We start from the raw sequence: 25,107 nt of genomic DNA on the forward strand, positions 1-25,107 counted from the left end.
GCTTCAGGGGTTTTGTGCAGCTGTTTTCAGAGATACTTCTAGGGACCTGTAAATTTTCATTTCTTCTAAGGTGGTATGATAAGGGGCGAGGTGTTTACTGCTTTTCTGGTCTGTACTCTGGTTTGTGAGTGACCACAAGCACTCTTTCCTGCCTTGGAACTATGAGGAGGATTTCCTCTCCACAGCCACTACAAGCTCCACCACGCCAGCACTCCACCTCACCCTAGGATTGCCACCCAGAACTCTGACCCAGATCTAAGCTCGAATAAAGCAAGAGAATCCTGCACCAGCAGAGAGATCCCTGCAATCCCCCTCTGGTCAGCCACTCGATTCCCCCTCAGTCTGTAGGCCAGAAGCTCTGGAAGCAGCCACCGCCCCGGCCGAGCTCAGGGACTGGGGCTGGGACCACGCTTCTCTCTCTTTCACTGCAGGCAGATTTTTCCCACTGACCTTCTAAGTTGTCTTTGGCGTTTGTGGGTTGAGAAGTCTGGAAACTGCCACAGCTGCCAGCAATTCGACCTTCTGAGGCCTCCTCCATGTTCCCTGAGGCCTGCCTTGACTGCGTGCCTCTCCCAACCCGGCGCGATATACCTTTCTGATCAACTATCCAGGCTGTCTTGGACTGTAAATTTGTTTCACTCTGTATTTTTGTGGATTCTGCTGCTTTAGAATTTGTTTAGAGTCATTTTCTACAGGTATTTGGAGGGGTTTGGGGAAAGCTCAAGCAAGTCACTGCTTTTACTCCGCCATCTTAGCCAACAACATGACTCTTCAAGGTTGACAAAGCATTTTATATATGTAATGAGAACTCTCTGGTCCACTCCCCCAAAGCCAGTCTGCTCCATCTTCCCCTCAGGGTTCTAGGGGGTTTCTCTTCTCTAATGCCATTGGCTCGAGGCCCCACCGGTTGTGTTAGATACATTATGTAATTTGATCCTCCCAATGATCTGGTGAGAGAGGTGTTAGAGGTCTTATTGTTCCCATTTTATAGATGTAAGGAGGTTGAAGTTCCAGGAGACAATGGGAATTGCCCAGGGTCACACATGGCTAGTAAGTGTTGGAGATAGTCCTAGTACCCAGGTCTTCCTCATTCCACCCTGTGTTCTTTTCACTATACCACGCTGCTTCATGATGAACTCTTTTTTTTTTTTTTTGGTCTTCATTTGCTCTACAAGTTTAGGTTAGGAGAGCACAAGTATTTTTCAGATGGAATTTATTGATTCCAGGTCAGTACAAGATTAGAAGAGTCCAGATCAGTGTAAAGACAAACATTTTATACTCCCCTCACCCCTTCTTCAAACTTGTACAATGATGTACTTATACAGCTTGTACAGCTACGTGTAAATGACTCAATAAAATGGAAACTGAACTTCTAAGAGCTTGTGAACAGATCCAGCTTCTTCTTGTAAAGGGTCTAGAGTAATGTAGGGGGATTTATTGAACTTTGGGTTACTTTTGGGTGATAGCACAGGGATAGTATGTGTGGGAGTTTGTGGGCTTTTGGCTCCCTGCTGGCAATGGAGAAGAACCATAGCCCTTTCTCAAGAAGAAAGCAATTTTCCCTTGACTCACATGCATAGCTAGAAACATGGACTCCCAGGACAGGAAGGCCACTTCCTCCCTTCAGGCAAGACTGTCATCAAATGGTCAAAGGCTGATGAGAGGCACTCTTTGTTTCTAAAATGCCTCAGATCCTCCAAATCCCTCGGTCACCCATGAATGCGTCAACCTCTTTCCCAATCACAGTTTGTTTTGGGGGGGCCGGGAGGGCTGGGGGGGAAGGGACTGGAAGCTAAGGTCATTTCAAGAAAGGAAAATAAGCCGACACCATCCTGTTCTTTGCAAAGGACTCATGCTATTGGGATGGTAAGGCCAGATGAAGGCTGGTAAATTTGTAACTGTTACAGAACATTAAATCCCATCAAATAATAAAATGCAATTACATTTCAAAGGCAAAGGAGACAATGGCTGCAGGATCACTGAAACAGGCCATGATTTTTTTTTTTGCTTCAGCAGAATAAGACAAAAGAACATCATTCTCTGCACATCCTGTGTATGTTGTTTTGCTCTCTGAAAATCAAATTCTATTGTTTCTGTTAAATGAAATTATTGTCAATTCAGTTCGTTATTAATTCAGCAAAACAAACTTTCATTAATTAAGTGCTGCTGTGTGCAAAGTGCTGTGCCGGCTACTGGGGATACAAAGGTGAATAAAACTAATCTTGTCTTCAAAGATCTCCTGGGGTGGAGTTAGGGTAGCACACGCATGTACACACATACATGGGTACACCTTCCACCCCACACACATGTACACATGTGCCCACATGTATACACTCACACCAGTGTGCACACATGGGTATACACACATATGCTCACATAGTGCACATACGCCACACAACGCCACAAACATACACATGCTAGACATACGTATACCAGACAAACAGACATATATACACAAACATAATACACTGAATATACATATAGCAGATATACACTATACAAACACACATTCTACACATACATATACACATACACATACTCATGTTCCATACACAAACACACACTACTTGTACACACACATACTCCACAGTAAACACCACACGCACGTCATATATACCACACACAAATACCACACATACACATACATGTGCATATATGTGCACACACAAACACAGACACCTGGAAACAGAAGTATAATGACAAGTATAGCATGGTAGAGAAAAAGGAGTGATCCAGGCAAAAAGCTTTAGGAAAATCTGAGAATGACAGATAGCTTTTGTGCGGTGGGGGGTGGGGCACAGTGAATACTTCATGAAGAAGGTAATTTGTGAGTCCATTCATGAAGGAAGAAAAGGGTTTTGACAATATGATATGATAAAGGCCTGTACTGGGGACGCGGGGTGGTCTGCATAAATGCCCAGAGGTGAGCTGGTGTGGCTGCAGCAGAGAGGCAGTAAAGGGCAGTCGTGGGAAATAAATCTGGAAAGGCAGGCTGGGATTCAGTTGTGGAGGGCCTTCCATGCCAGGCTGAGGAGTCTACATGTTATCTAAGAGGCAACAGTGAATTATTGCAAGTTTTTTACATGGACAAATGACATGATTAGATCCATGCTTTAGGAAGACTATTTTAGCTATATGAAGGATAAACTAGAGAGAAGAGAAACTTAAAACAAGGAGATACTGACATAAATAAAAATGAAAATGAATGAATGAACTTGTTTTTCTAGCCTAATGTAGTCTTTCACTTTTTTTTTCCTTTGGCTAAGTGACTTGCCCAGGGTCACTCAGCTAGTAAGTGTCAAGTGTCTGAGGCCAGATTTGAACTCACATCCTGCCGCCTCCAGGGCCGGTGCTCTATCCACTGTGCTACCTAGCTGCCCCCAACTTTTATTTCTTTTTGTTCAGGCTCTGTGAATTCTTTATTGTGGGTTACCCATTGCCTAGAGTAGAAAATCCCTCTATCCATTATGCCCTGTTGCCTTTTCATCCTACAAAGGGGAAATTGGAATATCTGAATTCTATATTTTTTACCTATTCTATATCTTTTATTGTTAACCTTTTTTTTGTTTTGTTTTGGCTAGACAGTGGGGTTAAGTGACTTGCCCAGGGTCACACAGCTAGTAAGTGTTATGTGTCTGAGGCTGGATTTGAACTCAGGTCCTCCTGAATCCAGGGCTGGTGCTCTATCCACTGCGCCACCTAGCTACCCCTATTGGTAGTCTTTTAAAAATCGTTTTCAATCAGCTTGCCCTTTTTGAAAAAATAAATTTTATTGATTATTTTTTTACAACACCAGAATCTCTCTCACCATCTCTCTTCCTTCCCCTTTCCCAGAGAGCCATCCCATATAACAATTTTTTTAAAAGAAAAAGAGAAAAAAGAGTAAGAAGAGAAAAAAAATCAGCAAAACTGATCAATATATTGAAAAAAGTCTGAAAATGTATGCAGTTTTCTACCCCTTGGACCTCTGTAAAGAAGGTGGAGTGGGGATATCAACTCATATCCCTTCTTTGGGACCATGCTTGTTCTTTGCAATTTTGTAGCATTCACATTTGATTGTTTCATGGTTGTTGTAGTTGTGTATATTGGTTTCTTGGCTCTACTTACTTCACTCTGCATCAGATTATGTAAATTTTCCATGCTTCTCTGTAATAATCATTTCCTACAGCACAGTAATATTCCATTAATTTTATATAACACATTTTGTTTAGCCATTCCCCAATTGATGGGCATCTACTTTGTTTTCAGTTCTTTGCTACCACAAAAAGTGCTGCTATAAATATTTTGGTGTATATGTGGACTTTTTTTTCACTGGCCTCTCAGGGGTATAAGCCTAGTAGTAGAATCTCTGGGTCAAAAGGTATGGCCATTTTAGTTACTTTTTTTTCACATAATTCCAAATTGCTTTCCAAAATTGTTATATTGATTCACAGCTTTACCAACCATGTACCAGTGTGCCATTCTTCCCACAACCCCTCTAACATTGACTATGCCCATCTTTTGTCATCTTTGCCAATTAGAAACCTTGGGGTTGTTTTGATGTGAATTTTTCTTAATGTTAGTAATTTGGAGCATTGTTTCATGATTGTTAATAGTTTTCAATTCTTTTGAGAAAGGTTTATTCATATCCTTTGACCATTTATGTATTGGAGTTTTTTGGTTTTATATAGAGAATTCTGAAAGTCTTAATGCAGTTTTAAGCTATTAAGTCTTAAAACTTCACTAAGACTTTTCAGATACACTGTATTTTTCTGGTACTTTCCCATATAGCTTGGATTCCAAACATTTATATGAGAAATTTGACACAATTTTTTTTTTACTTTTGACTGCTTCTTGTCTTATTCCAGATTCATTAATTTTGTTTGAGCAGAAGTTTTTCAGTTCTGTGTAATCAAAATTAGCTAATTTATTTTTGTAATTGACTCTCTCCACTGTTTAGGCAAGAATATATCTATCCACAGCTGTGAAAGGTATATAACCTGCTTTTCTAATTTTTTTATGGTACAATCTTTAATATTCAGGTCATGTATCCATTTTGATATCATTGTGGAATATGGTGTAAGATGTTGGGCTAAGTCTTAATTTCGAACAGATCGCTTCCCAGTTTTTCTAGCAGTTTTTAAAAAAAAATCAACATGTCATTTTAAAAGCTATCTTGCTTGTCTATGTTTCTTTCTGGCTTTCCTTTCATTCTCTTCTTGGCATTTAAAAATTGCTTCTGTTAAGCATTGTCTTCCCCATTAGATTGTAAGCTCTTTGAGGGCAGAGATCCTGCCTTATACATCCTTGCTAGCACCTTTTTCTCCTCACCTCGACAGGGCCTCAATGAGTATTTGTAGAATGGATGATGGTTTAATTTATTTTACCATATAGAGTCATCTTGGACTGTTCTCCACTCCTCAGTCAGGTGTAAAGTCCTGTAGATTCTACCTCCATAATGTCTCTCCCATCTACTCCCTTCTCTCCATTCGTGTGATTACCTTACTTTAGGTCCTCATCACCTCATATCTGGGCTGTTACAGCAGTCTTCTAAATGGTCACCCTTTCTTCAGTCTGTCCTCTGTCCAACCCATCCTTCACCCAATTGCCAAGATAACCTTACTCTACTAAAGGTCTGACCATGTCACTCTCTCTTCAAAGTTTATCCTCTAGGATAAAATATAAACTCCTCTGCCTGGTTTTGAAAGCCATACAATTTGGCTCCAGCTACCTTTCTAGAAAGTCTTAATTCATGTTCTTCGCCTCTATGTACTCTACTGCCTTCCACACCAAAGCTTTGCTGTTCTCCAGGTTTGACAGTCCATTTGAAGCCATGAATTTCATACCCACCTCCACCCCCACCCCAGAATGTATACCCTCCTCATCTCCTTCTTTTGGAATCTATAAATTCCTTCAAGGCTCAGCTCCGGTACCACTGTCTCTGGGGAGCCTTTCCTCACCTCTGTTGTTAATGTCCTCTCTTTCCTCAAATTCTCTCACATTTACTTATCTGGGTCTGTGTTCCATCCCCTCCAGTAGAATGTAACTCCTTGAGGTCAGAGACTGTTTCTTTTTTTCCCCTCTCTGTATCAGCAGTGATCAGTACAATACCTTGCTCATAATCAAGCTCCTTTGGATTCAGTTCCATTGGATTGAATTGAATTCTGTGCCTCCTGGGCAAAAGTTGGACCAGCAGAATAGCAAACCTATTTTAATTGATCATTTTTGCCAAAAAGGATATATCAAGCACCGAGTTCCGCTGAGAAATGGGCTAAAGGGAAAGGACATTACATACAGGTGGATTAAGAACTGGTTAAATAGTCAGTCAATAAGCACATAACCACTATGTGCCAGGCACTGTGCTAAGTGCTGGGGATACAAAGACAGGAAAAAACACAGCCCCTGCTGTTGAGGTGCTCACAGTCTAATGGGGGAGACAAATAAGCTTTATACAGGATAAATTGGAAATAATCAATCAAGGGAAGGCATTAGCATTAAGGGGGACTGGGGAAAGCTTTTCTTACAAGATGGAGTTTTAGCTGGGACTTGAAGGAAGCCAGGAATCTCTGCTCTGTACTTTTCAGCATTTTTTTTACCCATGACACAGATAAAGCTGTAGTGATATGCTTGTTTATCAGATTTGCAGATGGCAGAAGGCTAGGAGGAGCACTGAACATACTGGATGATGGAATAGAATGTTGGGCTGAATCAAATAAGTTTCAGTTTAATTGGGACAAATGTAAGAGGTTGTGTTTGGGTTCAAAAAGTCAACTTCATAAATACAAGCCAGAGGAGGTATGGTTAAATAATAATTCATCTGAAAAAAATCTGGGCATTATGGTAGATCTGAAGGTCAACAGGAGTCAATAATGTGGCAAGATAGCCAAGAGAGTGAATGTGAAGGTGATAAGCCCACTGTTTTGAAGCCTGCTGGGGCCACATTCCTGGTGTCATATTCTTGTTCTGGGAACCGTATTTTGGTAAAGACATTGATAAACTGCAGAGTGTATAGAGGGGGATAACCAGAAGAATGAAACACCTCTATTTTATGTCAATGGAATTAGTCAAAGCAATTTGGGGTGTTTAGCCTGGAGAACAGCAGACTCAGGAGGGTCATGAAACCTGCCTTTAAGTATTTGGAGGGTTGTCATGTGGAACAAAGTTTAAAATCGTTCTTCTTGGTTTCAGAAAGTCGAACTAGTAGCCATGGGTGGGAGTTGTAAAGAGACATACTTAGATTATACTAAGAATTTCCTAACAAACTTTCATCCAAAAATGGAATAGGCTGCTATGGAGATTCTGGGTTCCCTCTTGCTAGAGGTCTTCATGCAGACGCTAGATGACCGTTAGGTATACTGTACAGAGGATTCTTGATAAGGTTGGGGATGCACCATATAGCCTCTGAGTCGGACCTCGAGGGAGGATCTTGAACAGTCTGTGTTCCTTCTTCAATGAACCTCTTTCCACGCACCAGCACTCTGTCCAGACTCACTCCTGAATGGTTAGCATAGTCTTACCCCCTTACACTCCTGTCTCAGTGATTCTGGATCCCCAAGTACTGATATAAAACAAGTTGCCCATCTCCAACTACCTACTTTCTTACCTCAGTTCACCTTCCTAACCAATTGGTCATCACCGAGCAGCTTCTCCTCCTTTGAGATCTGTGGTATCTGAATTTATCACCCAATCCACATCCCGCTGGCCATTATCTCTCCACTCACAGGATATTCTCCTTTTTTCTCAGTGAGTTCAGTGCCTGACTCAGTCTCTCCTCCCCAAGTCCTGCCCTTGTACTGGTGGACTTCAGTGTGAATGTCAATGCTCCCTCAATTAACCCTAGCTCCTCAGTTCCTCAGTATACCCATTCCCCATGATTTCCACGTCCACCCCTCCTCAGCTACATGCAGAGATGGTCATGCCCTTGATCTTGCCATCACGCAAGTATTATGCTTTAGGAACTCTGAAATTCTTTTATCTGATCATCCTTTTTTTTAAACATTCCGTCTTTCCCTATGCCTTCCAATGCCTAACCCTGTTCTTTGTCTTCAATGTGACCTCTAGTTGCTTCACCCTCCAACTTCTTCTGCAGGACATCGCCCCTGCCCTGGATAAACTTCCTTCCTATCTCCATCTCCACCCCTTGGTGAGCCAGTTCACCTATACCCCATCTTGTCCACTTAAATCCTATGTCCCTTTGTGCTATTGCTTATTGGCCAAACCCCAATTCTAAATTACTCTCACCACATACCTTCTTTGTTCTTATAGCTGGAAGAAATCATGACACCACGCTGGCTGGGCCCACTACAAATTGATGTTATCTGATCTCAACTGGACCCATACTGCAGCAAGGCAACCTTTCTGTTCCTCCTTAATCAGTTCACTCTCCCACTCCCCATAGTGGCTGCTCCAAACCTTCTCTTTCCTCACACCTCCCACAGCACCCCTCCCCTATGTCCTCTTCTGAGGACCTTGTCTGGAAAGGACTTGAGGACTTCATGGAAAAACAGTCGAGGCTGTTTGCCAAGAATGTTCCCTCATTTCCCTTTCTCCTCATCGTGTATCATTCAGATTCTTCCCCTACCATCTCCTCTTTCATTCTGATATTGAAAGAAGAGATGGCTCCTCTCCTTGCCTAGGCAAACTCCTCTACATGCATCCTTCAACTATTCCTCTCCCGACATCGCCAGCAAATTGATACCACTGTCACGCCCACTTTCTCTTTTATCTTCAATCTCTCCTTATATACTGACTCTTTACCTGCTGCCTCCAAACATGTCCATGTCTCCTCCATTTTAAAAAACCCTTGTCTCCAGTAGCCATGGTCCCATATTTCTTTTCCTTTCTCTGCTGAATTCCTGACAAATCTGTCTAGATTCAGTATTTACACTTTCTCTCTTTTTCTTCTCTTCTAGACCTGCTTTAATTTGACTTCTGGCCTCATCAAATGCCACTGTTCTCCCCAGAGTTACTAATGAACTTTTCTTTGCGGAATCTCATGTCCTTTTCTCAGTCCTCATCTTTTTGGAATTCCTTGCAATATATGACCATCATGATGACCTTCTCCCCCTGGATAATCTGTCCTCTCAGGATTTTTGTGGTGCTGCCCTCTCCTCTCCCTCTCCTTCTCCTTCTCCTTCTCCTTTTCTGGATCATCACCAATATCACACCCTTTAACTGGCCTTCTTCCACTTGACTCTTCTCCCCAAAGTGTAAGATCCATCCACACTGGCCTATTTGCTATTTCCTGTGCAAGACCCTCCGTCTTCCAGCTCCGTGTTTTTGCCCCACCTTTCCCTTGGGGCCTGGCGTGGACTGCTTCCTCACCCCTGCCTCTGAGTTTCTCTGGCTTCTTTTAAGATTCAGCTTAAATCCCACTTCCTGCAAGAGGCCCTTCCCTGTCTTCCCAGCTACTAGTGCCTTCCCACCAATATTGCCTTCCATTGACTCTGTATCTCTCTCGTACGTACATTGTTGCTTGTGTGTTGTATCCATCAGACTGTGAGGTCCGTGAGTCCTGGGACTCTTTCTACCTTTCTTTGTATACCTGCCACTAAGTGCAGTGCTTGGTGGATAGGAAGGGCTTAATAAATGCTTGTTGATTGATTGGTTGATTGATTCTGCAGTCCCGTAACTCTTACTGTATGAGGTGCTCTATAAAAAGAATTGATTAGACATGTTTTCTGCTGTCTGCGAGCTTACAACTTGAGGCAACATTAATGTGTCACTCTTTTATATAAGTAACAAAGAGTGAATATATTGTTCAAATCTCTTAAGACATCGCTTCTTATAAAATAATATGTGTTTGTAAATGTTATATTTTCTTATCCTCTGTATACTTTTACAATTCAACTCCTAAGATGGTTTTGCTCTTTTAAAAATAGCATCATTTTCTAATTTTTAATGATGGGCGAAATGAGATTTTGCAATCTTACAGTGAACAAGGAAAGAATAAAGAGGAAGTAGGGGAGCTGAAGGTCACAATGTCTGATGAATAAAAAAATCACCTGCCATGCTATGCACTCAGTGCTGAGTGATCTCTGATAGTGGAAGAGAATGGAATGAAAGAGGGAGGGCCAGAGAACCTTATCAGGGAGCTGAGAAGCAGCCCCGGATTAGTGCATGGCAAGGGCTGACCTGTCAGGAGTCACATTTAGCTTCATTCAGCTTGCAGTTGACGTCCCCAGGAGCTGTGGCTGCTGACTTCATTGGCACCCGGCCTTTTGGTGTGGGGCCTTCTCCAAGTGAGTGCAGGTTGTGATGACTGAGTTCCCCTAATTGAGAAGGAATGGGGCCTGAGTCCCATGCATCCCATGATACTTTGCAACATGCCCCCTCCAGTTTGGTATGTATATGCTTAGAAAATGCCCTGTGGAGGTCCTTACCAGTTCGAGCTCTCGAGGACCTTATGATGTTGCAGGTACCTGTGAGGACAAGACTCAGGCCTTCTTTGTGATTTGCTTTCAGATCTTGAGTGTTTTCCCCCTTCTCTGATCCACACTTGTGGCATTTATGGAACCTTTATTTAGGGGTCTCAAGTTCTGATTCTTTGATGGAACCACAATCTTATTGAGCTTGGTAATAATTACTGGCATTTATATCAATGTCACATAGGTAAGACTTGAAAGTTTATAAAGCATTTTCCTTGTATGGTATCACTGGAGTGTCACAACAGCACAGTGATCTAGCTACGACAGGAAGCATGTTTTTCATTTTACAGATGAGGAACCTGAGACCCAGAGAAGGGAAGTAACTGCCAAAGGTCACACAGGTAGGAAGTTGAAGAACCACAATTTGAACCCAGGGCCTCTGCCTCCAAGTCCTTATGGCAGGCGGTCTTTGGCAGTGCAGATCATAGCCTCTTTACACCTTCTCATTGTGTGCAACTCTTGAACTCTGGTTCACGGCCTCCCTTATATCATTTGAGGGAAGTCTACTTAGGGTGTGGAAGGCTTTCCTATAGAACTCTGAACATTGCATGCATGCTATTGGAGCACATGGGCTGTTCGTTGTCCCTTGACCTTGCTTTGTGACTAGCCAATCTTTAAAAAAAACCTGAAGTTTTATTGATGTGCTTTTCTTTTTTTTTTATGTCACTATCACTTCCCAGAGATTCCTGCTTTCCCTCTCCCCTTCACCCTCCGCTGCCTTCCCTTGTAACAAATAAGTATATTTTAGCAAAAAAAAAAGAAAGAAAAAAGTCCATGTCTGAAAATGTATGTTTCTTTCTTTATCCACAGTCCACTACTTCTCTGTCTTTTTTTTCCTGATAACTTCTGAGCCTCAGTTTCCTTATCTGTAAATAATGATGATAATACTTGAACTCCCTACTTCGCAAAGTTGTTAGGATAAAAACTCTCTATAAACTGCAAGGTACTAGGGAAATGTGAATTATTGTTATGCCTATAACTAGAAAACAAAGTAGACTTCCCCCAAAAATTAACCTTAGGAAATATTCATCATATACTTGTTTGATTATTATATTGTCACTGTGATCTCATGTCACCTCAGAAGGTAAACTGATGAAGAACAGGAGTCATGTCATGGTTATTTTCTATGAATGCAGCACAATATTAAAAAGCAACAATTTCAAATTGCAGCCTAACTGGTGGGTGAAGAAGGTACAGGGCAGTTAGCAGGCTAGGAATCTGTCCTGGGCAGTATTTTCATCGTCCCCATCCTCGAAGCTGGCCCTTTGTTGAATTCTTGAGTTAGATCAAGGGTTCTTAAACTGAAGTCCTTGGGCCCCAAGAGATTTTAGGGGGTTCATGAACTAGGATGGGTAAAAAGTAAATCTTAATTTTCACCAACCACTAATTGAAATTTAGCATTGCCTTCAATTATTTAAAAACATTATTCTGAGAAGGGGCTCATAAGCTTCACCAGACTATTGCTCACAACCTGGAATTAGACGGACACAGTAGGATTTAGAAATATGAGCAGCCCAGGATGGTAGAAAGGGTGCTGAATGGGGAGGTAGAGGACTTTGGTTTAAATCTGTGCCCTGGCCTGGAATTTCCTACTTGAGTGACCTTGAGCAAGTCCCCTAACCTATGTGGGGCCTTAGTGTCCTCATCTGTATAATGAACTAGATGGCCTCTAAGCTCCCTTCCATCTCTGAATCTGTTACCACGAACAAATTACTGTTTATAATGGATTATTGAATATAGTTTATCCATCAGAAGCTCCCATAATGCTTATGATGCTTGGATTATTTTTAGAGGGTTTCAGTGTTAGCTGATTAGTTGGGTTTAAATGGTTATATTAGCATTTGAAAGGCTGATGGTAGCATGACCAGCTATGCCCCTTCCCTTTTGGGTATTTTTAGTATTTTCTGGAGGTTTTTCAGAGCCTCAGGGTAGTTTGCATGCCTTAGTTGTGGATGTGGGTGAAGGGGACAAGCTCTGTGGGGCCGACTAATAAAAAAACCAGTGAGCATTCTCATTCAGCAAGAGCTGTAACACAGTCTGAGGAAGCAGGTAAAGGGAGAGTGATCTTTGTCTATGTAGGCCCTGTGATGACAAAATCACAGATCTTTGAAGTGTCAGAAGTAATACACGAGACAAAAATGAAAATGACCAATGTTGGAAGGACTGGGGGGAAATGGGCACATTGATGCACTGTTGGTGGAGCTGTGAATTGGTCCAGCCATTCTGGAAAGCAGTTTGGAACATTGCCCCCAAAATTATTGGACATGCCCTTTGACCCAGTGATATCACTACTAGGCCTATGCTCCAAAGAGATCTCAGAAAGAGGGAAAGGACCTATATCTACAAAAATATTTATAGTAGCTCGTTTTATAGTAACAAAGAACTGGAAACTAAGGGTGTACTTTTCAGTTGGGAAATATCTAAACAAATTATGGTATATGAATGTTATGGAATCCTCTTGTGCTGTAAGAAAATAAAGAGATGGTTTTAGTGAAACCCGGGAAGGCTTTCTGAACTAGTGCGGAGTGAAATGAGCTGAACTAGGGCAGCAATTTATGCCAGAACATGGACATCATGAAAACAAACAATTCTGAAATACTTAGGAATTCTAGTTGGTGCAGTGATCAGCCACAATTCCTGAGGCCCGATGATGAAGTATGCTGCCCACCTTTTAAAAAAGAGGTGATGAATTCCAGATACAGAACGAGTCATACGTTTTTTTTGGACATGACTAAGGTGGGAATTTGTTTTGCTTGATTATGCATACTTCCTACAAGGGTTTTGTATCTCTCTGTGTGTGGGGGGCAGGGCAGGGTGTAGGGAGATAGGAGGGAGAAAAAATAAATGCTTGAAAATTGGAAAAAATTAACTTTAAGAGATATAAACGAAAAGAAGAAGAATAATTTTGTTCTTTGTATGTAACATGCTGAGCACAGTATCTAGCCCATGATAAGTATTTAATAAATGCTTATTGATTGAAAAAATAATAAATATAAAATGGATGTTCTATGGAGTAATATCAGTTTTGCTGCCACTGAGACACCCACCCTTATAACAGGAACTCACATTTCTCATTCACAACTTGTCCATGCTACACAGAGGCGAAAAGTCAGTGACAGATTGGGAACAGATGGTAACTGATCACACTTTGGAAAGCTCGGTTGTTGCCTTGTTGACCAAGTTCACCTACTTCAAGTTGCTGAGCCTTAACGGAAAATAGTGATTAAAAAAAATTGGCCTGTACCATTGAATATGATCAAGAAACACTCCTCGTCGCTGGAAGAAATCCCAATCTATTTAAAGGACAAAGAAGCAACACTTTATAACAAGGACAGAAGAGGCAGCTATTTTGATGTCTTAGGAGATGAGAGAATAAGTGAAATTTGACAAAGAAAACAATCCACATTGGCAACTGTACTGGATTCCTAAGCTAAGGAGGACTTGGGATTTATACCTTCAAAGGGGCTAAAATAGTCACTAGAAGAGGTCGTGTTGGACACTGTTGTTTTTTTTTCCCCTGTCAAAAGGACAGCTTCTGTTATTCTATTCTTCTTCTTTCCAGAGAGGACCAAATTCGGTCATATCATAGAAGCAAAAAGATTTGTCTCATAGTGAGGCAGAACCCCAGGAAAATTCTAACCCACAGCCCTCTCCCAATCGGAGAAAAACCTCCTGGTCTGTGTCCTCTGGTGTGGCATAGGCCCCACCTGGAGCTCAGTGTTCAGTTCTGGGAACTACGGTTTAAGGCCATTGAGGAGTCAGAGTGTCCAGAGGAGGGCAACTGGGAAGTCCTTGAGTCCATGACTTAAGAAAATTAGTTGAATGACCCGGGGATATTTCACCTGAACGAGAGAAGATGAATACGGGATAGGAGATTTATTGTCAAGTATTTGAGAAAGAGGGATTTGACTCATTTTGCTTAGTCCTACCTAGAGGGTAGAACCAGGAACAATGAGTGGAAGTTGAAGAGGGATAGATTTGGGTTTGATAGAGGGAAAAACTCCTAATAATGGGAGTTCTTCCCAAATGGACTGATCTGCCTTGGCAAGTGGTAAGTTTCTACCCTCCCTGGAGGTCTTCAAGTAACATCTAGATGCTCACTTGTTGGGGATGCTCTAGAGAACATTATTGCTCAGTTATAGTTGGCCTGGATGTCCTCGGGGATCCTTCCCTACTCTGATTCTTTGATTCAATCCAGAGAAAAGAGCATGATTTTGGAATATGTAAAACTTGAAGATGAGTTGGCCTGGCTCAGTGGATAGAGTTCTGGCCTTGGAGAAGAGATGACCAGACTTCAAACATCAACTCTAATTCATACTCACTGTTTGAATCTGGGCAAATCAATCTGTGTCTGCCTCAGGCAGCAAACAAGTTCTTAGGATTCATCTCCTAAGGCAGAGACAGGTTCCAGTCTACCTTGGTGGGGGGTGGGAGGAGTTCCCTATGCTGCCAGAAGCTCAGAGCCTCCTTAGATTTTGGCACATTGGACACCTGCAAAGCACAAGCCAATGTTGGCACAGATGTAAGGCCCTGTGTGTATCCTACTCCTCCTTCTGGAAATTGACCAATGAGAACTTCAGCTCAGTTCACCAAGCCTTTATTAAGTATAGTGATTATGTGCCAGGCACTGGGCTGGGCACTGAGTATATGCAGAAAAGAGCAAAACGGCTCCTTAAGGAGCTTATGTTCTACTGGGGAGAAACATGTGTACAGATAAGGACAAAGTATATGCTGAGTAACTATAAGATTATTCTGATGGCTGCAGTAACCACAAGAGGCATCTGGAAAGGTCTTGTACGGTTGGTGGCACTGAGCTGAGCCTTGAAGGAGGCTGGGGAGGCTGTGAGCAGGAGGTGATGTGAGGAAGCTTCCAGGAATATGCTGTAAGTGCCCAAGGGCGGGACTTGGAATGTCCTTTATGAGAAACAGCACGTAGGCCATGGAGGCATTCCTGTGAAATGGGTCCGGAAAGCTAGGTTGGAGCCAGCTAGTGGGCTCAAAAGGTGGGACAGAGGAATTGGTATTTGTTCCTCAAGGCAGTAGGAAGTTTGAATTGTATTTAAAGGTGAGTGTAGGTAGTCAGTCCTGCTACTGCTGTATTCTGGCTGGGTGAGCCTAGGCAAATCACTTGGGCAACTTTCCAAGTCTGAGAGTTGTGGAGAAGGGGCTGACCTGCATTGGTAGAGGGACTTTCCTCCTTCAGAAGTTCCATGTGCCAGTATCATCATAGCTGCGGTTTCCACCCCATAGGCAGCCAGTGACGCTCTTCCTCACTACACATCTGACTGATACTCTGGACTTCATTCTGAACCATCTTGAATGAGGTCATTGCTAGAGAATCGTCTAGATGCCCTCAAGGCATCACTCGTATAAATCACTTGTGGGTCTGCATTTGGTCAGGACCAAAGGCTGTTTCCATATACTAATGGCCACTGTGCAAGGTACTTCTGTTCTCCCTTTGCTTCATCCTCTTGGCCGTGTTTTAAAGTGCCAAAGATGACTGGCACAGCCAAAGCCTTGTATGCCCAAGGTGACATTGTCACCATTTTGAGTGATATGGCCAGGCCCATCCTCAACAAAATTGTGAAAGAAGCTCCTCTCTCCTCCCACTCCCTTTCCCTCTCCCTACGATATTCTTCTCTCCTGGTGCTCCCTCTCTCCCACTATGCCACTATGCCCACTCAAGAGGGTCTTCGTATTTAATAGTGACTCCTGAAGTTGAAAAAAAAAAGCCTCATTCTGAAGTGGCTTCATTGGCAATCTATGGATGGCTAGCCTCTCTCCTTCTTTCTTTCCCAGTCCAAGAGGGAAGAAATACATATTGGTTTGGTATGCTTCCTCAGGTGCCTACTGTTGCCACAGGCCTTTGGAAAAGTGTCCAATTGCCCAGTGGAGTTGTCCAGCCCTACATGTACGAAAGACAGCTGAAAAAATTTGCTGGCCAAGAATTACATTTGTAGCTTGAGAGGTGTTTTCAAATGATCAGTGAGGCTTGAGAAAGGATGGCTAAATAGGACGGCCAGAACAGAACAGACTGGTTTCCCTGGGGCCACAAATGGCTGCCCAACAGGCCGAGGCCTTGATGGGGTGAGCTGAGCAGCCTGCTATTTGGACAGAGATAGAGGTTGTGAGCACATGGCCGTCAATTCTGGTGTGCAGCAGCTCTGTGCTGAGTGGTGACAGATTCAAATATGAATATGAATGAATGAAAAACAGAGCGAGGCGGGTAAGCCACTAAAAAGCCTCCCGCACTTCAGAAATTGGTTTCATTAATAAAACAGCAGTGCTTTGGAGAACACGGGAAATAGATTTCTCATCTTTAGCACCTGCTTCTCACTGATTTAGTGCCAGCCAATGATTAGGCTCTGTCAGCCCCAGCCTGCTTTAAGGAGGACAGATTAGGCAAAGTTAAGGATGCTAAAACAGGCAGGTAGTTCTCAGTACACAAAAGGATATCAAAAAGTGCCACTGATTCAGGAGACAAAGAGTTCGGTCACCTGGAAATGGAATGGAAAGGAGGACTGCCAGTAGACCAGCTCGGTGATGGCGGTTGTTCTTAAGTTGGCTTGATGCCTTTTATTTTACACTACACTTCTCCCTCTCTGCCTCCCCCACCACGAATTCAGCCCTTCCTTATAACAGAAAAACCAAACATGGTATACCAACCAATATAGTGACCATGCCTGGTGGCATATGCCACATTTTGCCCCTGTTGTTCCCTACCTCCCTACAGAAGGTGAGGAGAAACGCTTCATCATCCCTTCTCCAGGATTAACATTAGCCATTGCAGTGCAGCTGGGTGGCTCAGTGGATAGAGTACCAGGCCTGGAGTCAGGAAGTTGTTGTCCAGTTGTGTCTGACTCTTCATGACCCCATAGACCATAGCATGCCAGGCCCTTCTACCCTCCACTGCCTCTCAAAGTGGGTCCAAGTTCATGTTTGTTGTTTCCATGACACTATCTATCCATCCCATCCTCTGCCCTTTTCCTTTTGCCTTCAATCTTTCCTAACATCATGGTCTTTTCCAATGAGTCCCATCTTCTCATTAAGTGGCCAAAGTATTTAGGCTTCAGCTTCAGTATTTGACATTCCAGTGAATAGCCTGAATTAATTTCTTTAATTATTGACTGATTTGATCTCCTTGCTGTCTAGGGGACTCTCACAAGTCTTCTCCAGCACCACAATTCGAAAGCATCGATTCTGTGGTGCTCAACTTTCCTTATAGTCCAACTCCCCGCAGCCATACATTGCTACTGGAAAAACCATAGCTTTGACTATACGAACCTTTGTCGACAAGGTGATATCTCTGCTCTTTAGTCTGCTGTCCAGATTTGCCATAACTTTCCTTCCAAGGAGCAAGCGCCTTTTAATTTCATGGCTAGTTTCCATCTGCAGTGATCCTTGAGCCTAAGAATGTAAAATCTGAAGCTGCTTCCATTTCTTCTCCCTCTATTTGCCAGGTAGTAATGGGACTGGTTGCCAAGATCTTAGTTTTTTTGATGTTAAGCTTCAAACCAGCTTTTGCACTCTCCTCTTTCACCTTCACCAAGAGGCTTCTTAATTCCTCTTCACTTTTCTGCCATCAGAGTGGTATCATCTGCATATCTGAGATTGTTGATGTTTCTCCCAACAACCTTAATTCTGGCTTTTGATTCGTCCAGGCTGGCATTTCATATGATGTACTCTGCATATAAGTTAAATAAATAAGATGACAATATACAGCCTTCTTGCACTCCTTTTCCAATGCTGGAGTCAGAAGATCTGAATTCAAATTAAGCTTCAGACATTCACTAGCTCTGTGACCCTGGGCAAGTCACTTAACCTTTTAATCCAGTGGAGAAGTCAATGGCAAACCACTCCAGTATCTTTGCCAAGAAAACCCCATACAGGGTCATGAAGAGTTGTACACGACTGAACAGCAGCAACAACAAGAGTTCCGCTTCCTTTTAGTGTTGTTTTCATTTACAATGTTACAGTCACTGGACAGACTTTGTTTCTGATTCTTGGATTCCCCAAAAAGGATGCTATAAATATTTTGGTATATTTTAGGACTTTACTTTTTGTCATTCTCCTCCCAGAGGTATATGCCCACTGATGGGCTCCTTGGGTCAGAGGGGATGAATAACTTAGCAACTGTGTGTTTCTCATGTTCTGGAATAAACCAGAGCAAGGCAAGTCACAGGAAGTCAGACGTAAGCCCAAAGAGGGTTTGTGTTCCTTTCCCCTTGATGTTAATGTTGTTTTTCTACTCTAGCATCATCACCTGTGCTATGAGCATGAAGCGCTATGTAGAGGCCAACATTTCCCAGCATTCTCACACCACCATCAAGTACTTTATGAAGATGTGTAGCAGTGTGAGCCATACGCTTATCTTCATCTTCCTGGGGGTTTCGACCATTGGTGAGAAGCATGAGTGGAATTGGCCGTATATTTGTTTCACCATCATTTTCTGCCTCGTATGGCGAGCATTAGGTATGGAACCGTAAGTATTTTTGTATGAACCAAATGAACTGAATTTTGGGCTAAATTAGACATGATATCTTTCAAATGGAAGATAGTATGTGGTCCTGGAATCACAAATTTCTGGCTGGAAAGTACTTCCAAGGTTATCTTAGTCTAACTTTCTCATTTGACAAAGAAGAAAACTGAGGCCCAGAGGGTTGCAGAGGCTTGCCCAAGGACTCACAAGTTATAACTAGCAGAGCCAGGATTTGAGCCTAGAACCTCCAGCTCCAAATCCAGTGCTCTTATCACCCACTGAGATAGTTTCTTCTCTGAAGATAACCATCAGTATTTGCATGAAAGTATAAACTTGCTATCCATGTGAGTTAGCACTCACTTCTTGGGCCTTAGTTTCTCAGGTCCATACAAAATCCTGAATAAAATGAGGGGAGTAATGAAAGACCTCTTAGCAGGTTGGCTAGTCAGTGACCAGTTGTGATTTATATTGATGAAGGGAATATTCATAACAGTGCAGTGGGGAGAATGAGTAATACAATGGGAAGCAGGCTGGATCTGGAGGACCTGAATTTGTGTCACAGCTTTGCTATTGCCTGTGTGACCCAGAGCAAGTCACAACTTTTCTGGGCACCAGTTCCTCCTGAATTAGACTATGTGGTTTCTAAGGTTCTTCTAGCTTTAAGCCTATGACTCTGATAGCTCTTTGAACTATATTAATATTATTGTTGTTGTTGGGTAAGGAGGGCTGCCTTCCTGGCTACACTCACAATGGCTCTGCATATGGCCCTTGAAGGGTAGATTGCCACTGTCCCCTGCTTGGCCCGTGTTGGCAGTATGGAAGGAATCTGCACTTTTCATCTTCAGTGATCTGTATGTTCCTGCCTTGCCTTTCCGCCTTCCAATATTATTGCAGAAGTTTGGTACCATTGCTGTGGAAGGAGAAAGGTCAGAAGAGATATTGCTGTGAACATACCGTATGACCATGGCTCAGTCACTTCCCCTCTCTTTGCCTTGGTTTACTCCTGTGTAAAGTGGGAGTTGAGGGGGGAAGCCTAGTCAACATTGGGGCCCTGAACCACAGCCACAGCTTTAGACCCTCATCTCATTCCTACCCTGCGATTTTCTCCTAGAACTCTACCCACATTTATAAGATTGAGACCAGGAAAGGCCCTGAGAGATCACTTAGTCTAAACCTGCTCTTCTCCATTTGACAGGTGGAGAAACTGAGACTAAGAGAGGGCTATGATTTCAACACTCTAGGTGGAGGCTCCTTGCTGTTCCACATCAATTGTCTCATGCGAGGCCACGACTGCAGACAAGGGAAGTGCCCACGTGGGCCATGCCATGTTAGCCTGCAAACCTCATTGCTTCATTACAAGCTAAACAGGGCCTCCTCTTTATCATACAATTTATAGCTTCTCTCAGCTTTCTGTTTATAGTTCATCATCTTTGCTTGACATTTATATGTTGCCCTCCCCCTTCCTTCCCAACGAATATCATCATTGCACCGTTAGCCCTTGCAGGGAGCCTGAGACACTTCCCCCATGGAGATGGAGAAGCACATTAGGCAAATTGCCCAGGTGTGTGAGGAGGAGCAGTAAGGCAGGCTGGGCCGCTTGATTAGCCATTAACATGTGTGTAGGGTGCTTATTACCAGGACAGCTAGCAGCCACATGTCATCCAGGTTCATAGAAGCCTATTTCCCGCTCTTCAAAGGCATGGTGCAAAATGTCTGGGTTGTTGTTGTTGTTTTTTTTTTTTTAATAAAATCACTTTTTAAGTGAAATAGGAAAACCACGTACCTCAAGATCAGTGATGGGGAAAGGTAGAGTAAAGGCAGTTAAGGAGATCTCTTTTTCTAAGATTTAGAGCTGGAAGCAGGAGTGTGCTTGTGAGCCGATTGTTAAATTTTCACTATGAGCATTTATGCCTCAGAAATCTGTTAATGCTGCAAATCAGGCCTGGATTTATCGTTTTGTTGATTGTCTCGACTTAAGAAAGTGATGGAGAAAATGATAATAATGCAGGTTAGACTTAAGTGTGTTATGCCTACATTTTTTCCCCTTGGGAAGCTAGTTGTTCAAAAGTTACCAGCATCCCACTGTTTGGAAGGGACCTTTGAGACCATCTCTTGTAACCTTTTCATTTTTCCAGATGAGGAGCTGAGGCCCAGATTGGGTGTGCATTGCCCAAGGTCACACAGGTAGTAAGAGACAAAGAAGGATTTGAACTAATATCCTCCTACGTCTTCTGAGGTCCATCATGCTTTTTACTATGCCAAGAGCAAGTAAGATCAGGGCCATAGGACCAAGGACAGTATTTCTAGCCATTTGTGAAAATCGCAGCATGCTGATAGTCAATTAGTCAGTCAACAAGCATTTATTAAGTTCTTATTTGATGCCGGTCACTGTGATGAGGATACAAAGGAAGGCCTCTCATGACGCTCAGAAAGGTTAAGTGGTTGGTCTCAAGGCAAAGTGGGACGGGCTGCCTCTGGTTCCCTAGTGCCTTCAGCCATTTATTATGTCTCTACTGTCTTTGACGACCACAGGTCACATTCTGAGCAGATTTTTTTTCCTATTTCACAAGGTGCTCACATTCTAACAGGAGAAACATCTTGGAAATGATTATGTCCATACTAGATATAGAAGAAAGTCTTCCTACAGATGATGTGATTTGAGCTAGGAAGCCAAGAAGCAGAGGGGAGGAAGTATTTCTTGGAGGTAGCCAGTGAAAAGGTGCAGGAGATGGCCTGCATGATTGTAGAAATAGCAAAAAGGCCTGTGTCATGCATCACTGGATCAGAGAGTATGCCTTGGGGAGTCAAGTATGAGAAGACCTAAAATGGGGCCCAGGCTGGGAGGATTTTCCATTTGAACCTATAAGTAAAAGGGAACCACTGGAGTTTATTGAGGAGAAGTGTGATGTGGCCAGATTTGTCCTGTAGGAAAATCCTTTTGGCAGTTAAGTGGAGGATGAACTAGAGTGCGGAGATACTTGTGACAGGGGGACCAATCAGTAGACCATTGCAAGAGATGAGGCATAAGGTGATGAGGGCCTGTGCTGGAGGGGTGGCAGGGGCAGAGCAGAGAAGGACGCATACATGAGAGATGTCAGGAAGGTCCAGTTGACAGGACTTGGTAACAGATTAGATATGGGAGGTGAGTAAGAGTGAAGAGTCGAAAATAACATTGAGATTGTAAGCATAGCTGACTGAGAGGTTGGTGGTGTCCTTGACGATTATAGGATACTTAAGAAGAAGAGAGTGTTTGGGGGGAAAGTTAATGAGTTCTGCTTTGGAAATATGGAGTTTGAGATATCTAGAGGTCATCCAGTTTGAGATACACAGAATGCAATTGAGGATGTGAGTTGGTTCCTGGGGGAAAGATTAGGACTGGACATGGGAGTCATCTGCATAGAGGTGATAATTGAACCCATGGGAATGGATATGGTTATCAAGTGATAGAGTATAGACTGAGGGACAAGACAAGAGGGCCTTGGGAGATTCCCAGAGCTGGTGGACATGAGCTACATGAAAATTCAGCAAAAGAGACTGAGAAGGAACACTCAGGGAAGAGGAGAACCAAGAGAAAACAGTATCACAAAAACCTAGAGAAGAGAATATTCTGGAGAAGAACATGATCAGCAGTGCCAAAGGTTGAACAGAGGTTAATGATGATGATCGAGGAAAGGCTGGTAGCTTTGGCAATTAAGAGATCACTGGGAACTCTGGAGAAGGCAGTTTTAGTTGAATGATGAGGTTGCTTCATTGATGAGGTCTGCATGAGATTATAGAAGGGTTAGAGAAGGATTGTAGAAGAGGGAGTGGCTGCACTAATTGTAGATGATTCTCTCAAGGAGTTTAGCCATGAAAGGGAGAAGTCTAAGGCAATAGCTAGTAGGGATAGGAGAATCAAGTGGTGTTTTCAGAAGGATGGAAGAGACATGAGTGTTTGTAGGCAGCAGGGAAGCAGCCAGTAGACAGGGAGAAATCAAAGATTAGAGAGGGTGTAGGGATGATAGAGGGCACAGTCAGCTGGAGAAGATAGGAGGGGACGGGATTAAGGATGCAGGTAGAGGAGATTGCCTTGCCAAAATAAGGGCTGCTTCTTAGAGACAGGGGTGAAGGAGGAGATAGTGAGAGAAGAGGTCTGTTATAGGAGATGAGGAAGAGGGGAGAAGAGGGAGCTCTCTTGGCAAAAGGTCTTAACTTTTGCAAGCGAAGGAAGGTGAGCTCCTCAAATTGGGAAGGAGAAGAAGTGCCATAGTAGGTTTGAAGAAGGATGAAAAGGTTCGGAAAAGTCACTGTGCTCCAGCCTTGGAGTCTGGAGGACCTGAGTTCAAATTTGGCCTCAGACACTGGATATTTACTAACTGTGTGACCCTGGGCAAGTCACTCAACCCCAATTGCCTCACCAAAAAAACCAAAACAAAACAAAAGTCACTGTGGGGAGTGAGATTGAGATTTGATTAGGGAGATGTAAGAGGATTGCCTTGCTTTAGTGAAGGCCCATTTGAGATTGTGTAACAAAGTTGTAGTAGACCCAGTCACCTTGTTTTTGTGATTTTTCTCCAGCTTCATTAAGCAGCAGATGGTGTCAGTAATCCAAAGCTGGGAAAGGGCTCAAAAGTAGAAGACAGTGTTGAATTAAACTGATTCACAAAGGAGTTGGTAGAGAAGCAAGGACAGGGGTGATGGGCTGGGAAAGAACTGAGGAGTGGGAGGATTTGAGGTCGTGGTGAGGTTGAAGAACATGGTTAGGGTCTGTAAGGAAGAGGAAAGGATGGGATAACAAAAGATTATGATAAAAAGATTCTGATCAGATAAAGGCATTTGGGAGCTTACGAACATGGGAGTGATATAAGGAACTGAGCCAAATTTATAAGAATAATAACCATTTCTAAGCTGATGAATGGTCAAGGGATATGAACAGGCAGTTTTCAGAAGAAGATATCAAAGCTATTAACTCATGTGGAAAAATGCTCTAAATCACTAATAATTAGGGAAATGTAATTTTTTTTGCCTGTAGAGTTGCCTTTATTTTTTCTAATTTTTTAAACATTTTTATTTAAAGTTTTGAGTTCTAAATTCTATCTCTCTCTCCCCTCCCCCTGAGATGATGAGCAGTCAGATATAGGTTATACATGTACAGTTACGTAAAACATTTCCATGTCAGTCATTTTGTACAAGAAGAGTTGAATAAAAGAAAAAAAAAGAAAGAAAGTGAAAAGTAGCATGCTTCAGTCTATATTCAGGCAATATCAGTTCTTTCTCTGAAGGCAGATTCATCATGAGTCTTTTGAGATTTTCTTGGATCCTTGTGTTGCTGAAAATAGTTAAGTCATTCTCAGTTCTTCATTGAACAATATTACTGTTACTGTGTACAATGTCTCCTCTTTCTGTTCACTTCACTATGCATCAGTTCACTATGCATATAAGTCTTTCCAGGTTTTTCTGAAATCATTCTGCTTGTCATTTCTTATAGCACAATAATATTACATTACAACCATATACCACAGCTTGTTTAGCCATTCCCTAATTGATGGACATCTCTTTTTTGATTTCTGATTCTTAGCCTCTACCAAAAGAGCTGCTATACATATTTTTATACAAATAGGTCCTTTCCCCTTTTTTGGATGTCTTTGGGATATAGACCTAGAAGTGGTAATGCTGGATCAAAGACGTATGCACAGTTTTATAGCCCTTTCGACATAGTTCCAGATTGCTCTCCAGAACAGTTGGACCAGTTCACAATTCCAGCAACAATGTATTAGTGTTCTAATTTTCTCACGTCCCCTCCAATGTCCAACATTTTCCTTTTTTGTTATATTAGCTATTTTGATAGGTGTGAGGTGGTATCTCAGAGTTGTTTTAATTTTTATTTCTCTGATCAATAATGATTTACAGCATTTTTTCATATGACTATTATAGCTTTGATTGTTTGAAAATTGCCCTTCTCCTTATCTCATATCCTTTGACCATTTATCAATTGGGTAATGACTTACATTTTTATAAATTTGACTCGGTTCTCTATATATCTGAGAAATGAGGCCTTTATCAGAGATACTTGTTGCAAAATTTTCCCCCAGTTTTCTGCTTTCCTTATAATTCTGGTTGCATTGTTTTCATTTGTGCAAAAAACTTTTTAATTTTATATTATCAAAATTATCTGTTTTACATTTTGTAGTGCTTTCTATATCTTCTTTGGTCCTAAATTCTTCCCTTATCCATAAATATGAC

At 42.4% G+C, this 25,107-nt stretch overlaps 1 protein-coding gene across 1 annotated transcript in view; it reads left to right on the forward strand.

Moving 5' to 3' along the window:
* Positions 1–25,107, forward strand: part of LOC114026340 (sodium/hydrogen exchanger 2-like) — a 96,619-nt gene that overhangs the window by 21,223 nt on the left and 50,289 nt on the right. Inside the window, 1 exon segment of the mRNA XM_027840026.1 lies at positions 18,661–18,878. Coding sequence (XP_027695827.1) covers positions 18,661–18,878 — 218 coding nt within the window.

The sequence above is a fragment of the Vombatus ursinus genome, unplaced genomic scaffold, assembly GCF_900497805.2.
Source record: "Vombatus ursinus unplaced genomic scaffold, bare-nosed wombat genome assembly UNPS02004691.1, whole genome shotgun sequence".
NCBI lineage: Eukaryota > Metazoa > Chordata > Mammalia > Diprotodontia > Vombatidae > Vombatus > Vombatus ursinus.